General features: G+C 43.8%; 1 protein-coding gene across 2 annotated transcripts in view; it reads left to right on the top strand.

The window, feature by feature from the left end:
- Positions 1 to 1,624, top strand: part of Polh (DNA polymerase eta) — a 33,692-nt gene that overhangs the window by 27,831 nt on the left and 4,237 nt on the right. The window contains exon 11 of one of the 2 annotated variants that reach the window (XM_021218060.2): positions 969 to 1,583. In XM_021218060.2, the coding sequence (XP_021073719.1) occupies positions 969 to 1,583 (615 nt within the window). The remainder of the gene's footprint in view (positions 1 to 968; positions 1,584 to 1,624) is intronic. The other variant, XM_029531340.1, reaches the window with a different exon arrangement.

Raw genomic sequence — 1,624 nt, 5'->3', positions numbered from 1 at the left:
TTCCAGCAACCACATGGTGGCTCGAAACCATCTGTAATGGGATCCAATGCCTTCTTCTGGTGTCTCTGAAGACAGCTACAGTTTACTTATATACATAAAATAAATCTTAAAAAAGAAAGAAAGAAAGAAAGAAAGAAAGAAAGAAAGAAAGAAAGAAAGAAAGAAAGAAAGAAAGAAAGAAAGAAAGAAAGAGCAAAAAGATGTTTCTGAGACTGAGATCTGAAACCAAAATCTTGATAGGAAATTTTATCTTGAAAAGTTCCATAATCCTGGGTTAAGATTGGAAGTTTTTTTCACTTATTTTGTGTATCCATGTACATGTGGATCTCTGATGAGCTGGTCTTACAGACCAGATCCAGGCTGTCTAGCTTGGTGGCAAGCATCTTTACCCACTGGACCAGCTGCCTGGCAAGCTTTTTATGTAACTGGGAGTGACCTTGAACATCTGTTCAAGTATTCTACTTCTCAAGTGTTGTCCCAGAACTCAGGAGACACAGGGTAGTCTACACAGTTCCAGACCAGATAGTTACAATGTGAGACTGTCTCAGAAAACAAAAAACAAACAACCCAAAATTTGTTGCCCCACCCCTTAATTACAGCAACTTCTGCTAAACCATGTGAGAGAGAGTGCTCCCCCAACAAGCCAGGAACCTGCTAGAAACTCATTCTGTTATCCTAGTCTACTTTATATTAATATGATCTACACTAAAGGCTGTGAAATACTGGAGTAAGAATAATTTCTTTGGCAGCACTCGGGAGGCAGAGGCAGGCGGATTTCTGAGTTCAAGGCCAGCCTGGTCTACAAAGTGAGTTCCCGGACAGCCAGGGCTATACAGAGAAACCCTGTCTCAAAAATAATAATAATAATAATAATTTCCTTTCATGATGGAAGCAGAGTTGTAATTTATTGAATCTGAGCTCTTAAAACAGTGACTCAGTAACTTCTTGTTCTGTTCCTTTGTACCTAGGTCCCCTCCTCTCACAATGCTCTTCCTCTGTGCTACCAAGTTCTCCGCAGCAGCCCCTCCAGCTCGCACGGATATCACTGTGTTCCTGAGTAGTGACTCAAGTTGTCAGCCAAAGGTGCCAATTGCCAGCTCTGAGACTAGGACCCAGGGACCTGGCCCAGCTGTACCAAGCTCTAAAGAGGTAGCCACATCTCTAGAGTCTTTTTTTCAAAAGGCTGCCAAAAAGCAGAAAATGAAAGAGACTTCCTTTGTACCTCTTAACACAGCCACAGAGAAGTTATCATCCAAGCCTTCACTTGTGTTCCAAAGCAGCCCAACCACAGGAAGTAATAAGTCTTTCTTTAAGCAGAAGAGCCTGCTGCTACAGCACACACAGCTTAGTAATTCTGCAGCTCCTGACCCTCCACAGGCCAACTCTGAAGTGCAACCAGGCTGTCTACCAACAGAGTGTGTAGACAGTGGTCCTGAGGATGGAGTGTTGAAGCCAGCATCCTCTAAAGCAGTATCTACAGAAATGAATGTGGCTGGGGGCAGTCCAAACGTGCTTGTTTCTTCAGTTTACAACTCTCAGGAGGTGGCCCAAAGGGCCACTGAGGACCAAGTGCTCTGTGAGAAGTGTGACTCCCTGGTTCCAGTGTGGGACATGCCAGAACACA

The sequence above is a fragment of the Mus pahari genome, chromosome 18, assembly GCF_900095145.1.
Source record: "Mus pahari chromosome 18, PAHARI_EIJ_v1.1, whole genome shotgun sequence".
Classification (NCBI taxonomy): domain Eukaryota; kingdom Metazoa; phylum Chordata; class Mammalia; order Rodentia; family Muridae; genus Mus; species Mus pahari.
The sequence above is the reverse complement of the archived record's forward strand: the minus strand, read 5'-3'. Positions and strand labels throughout refer to the sequence as shown.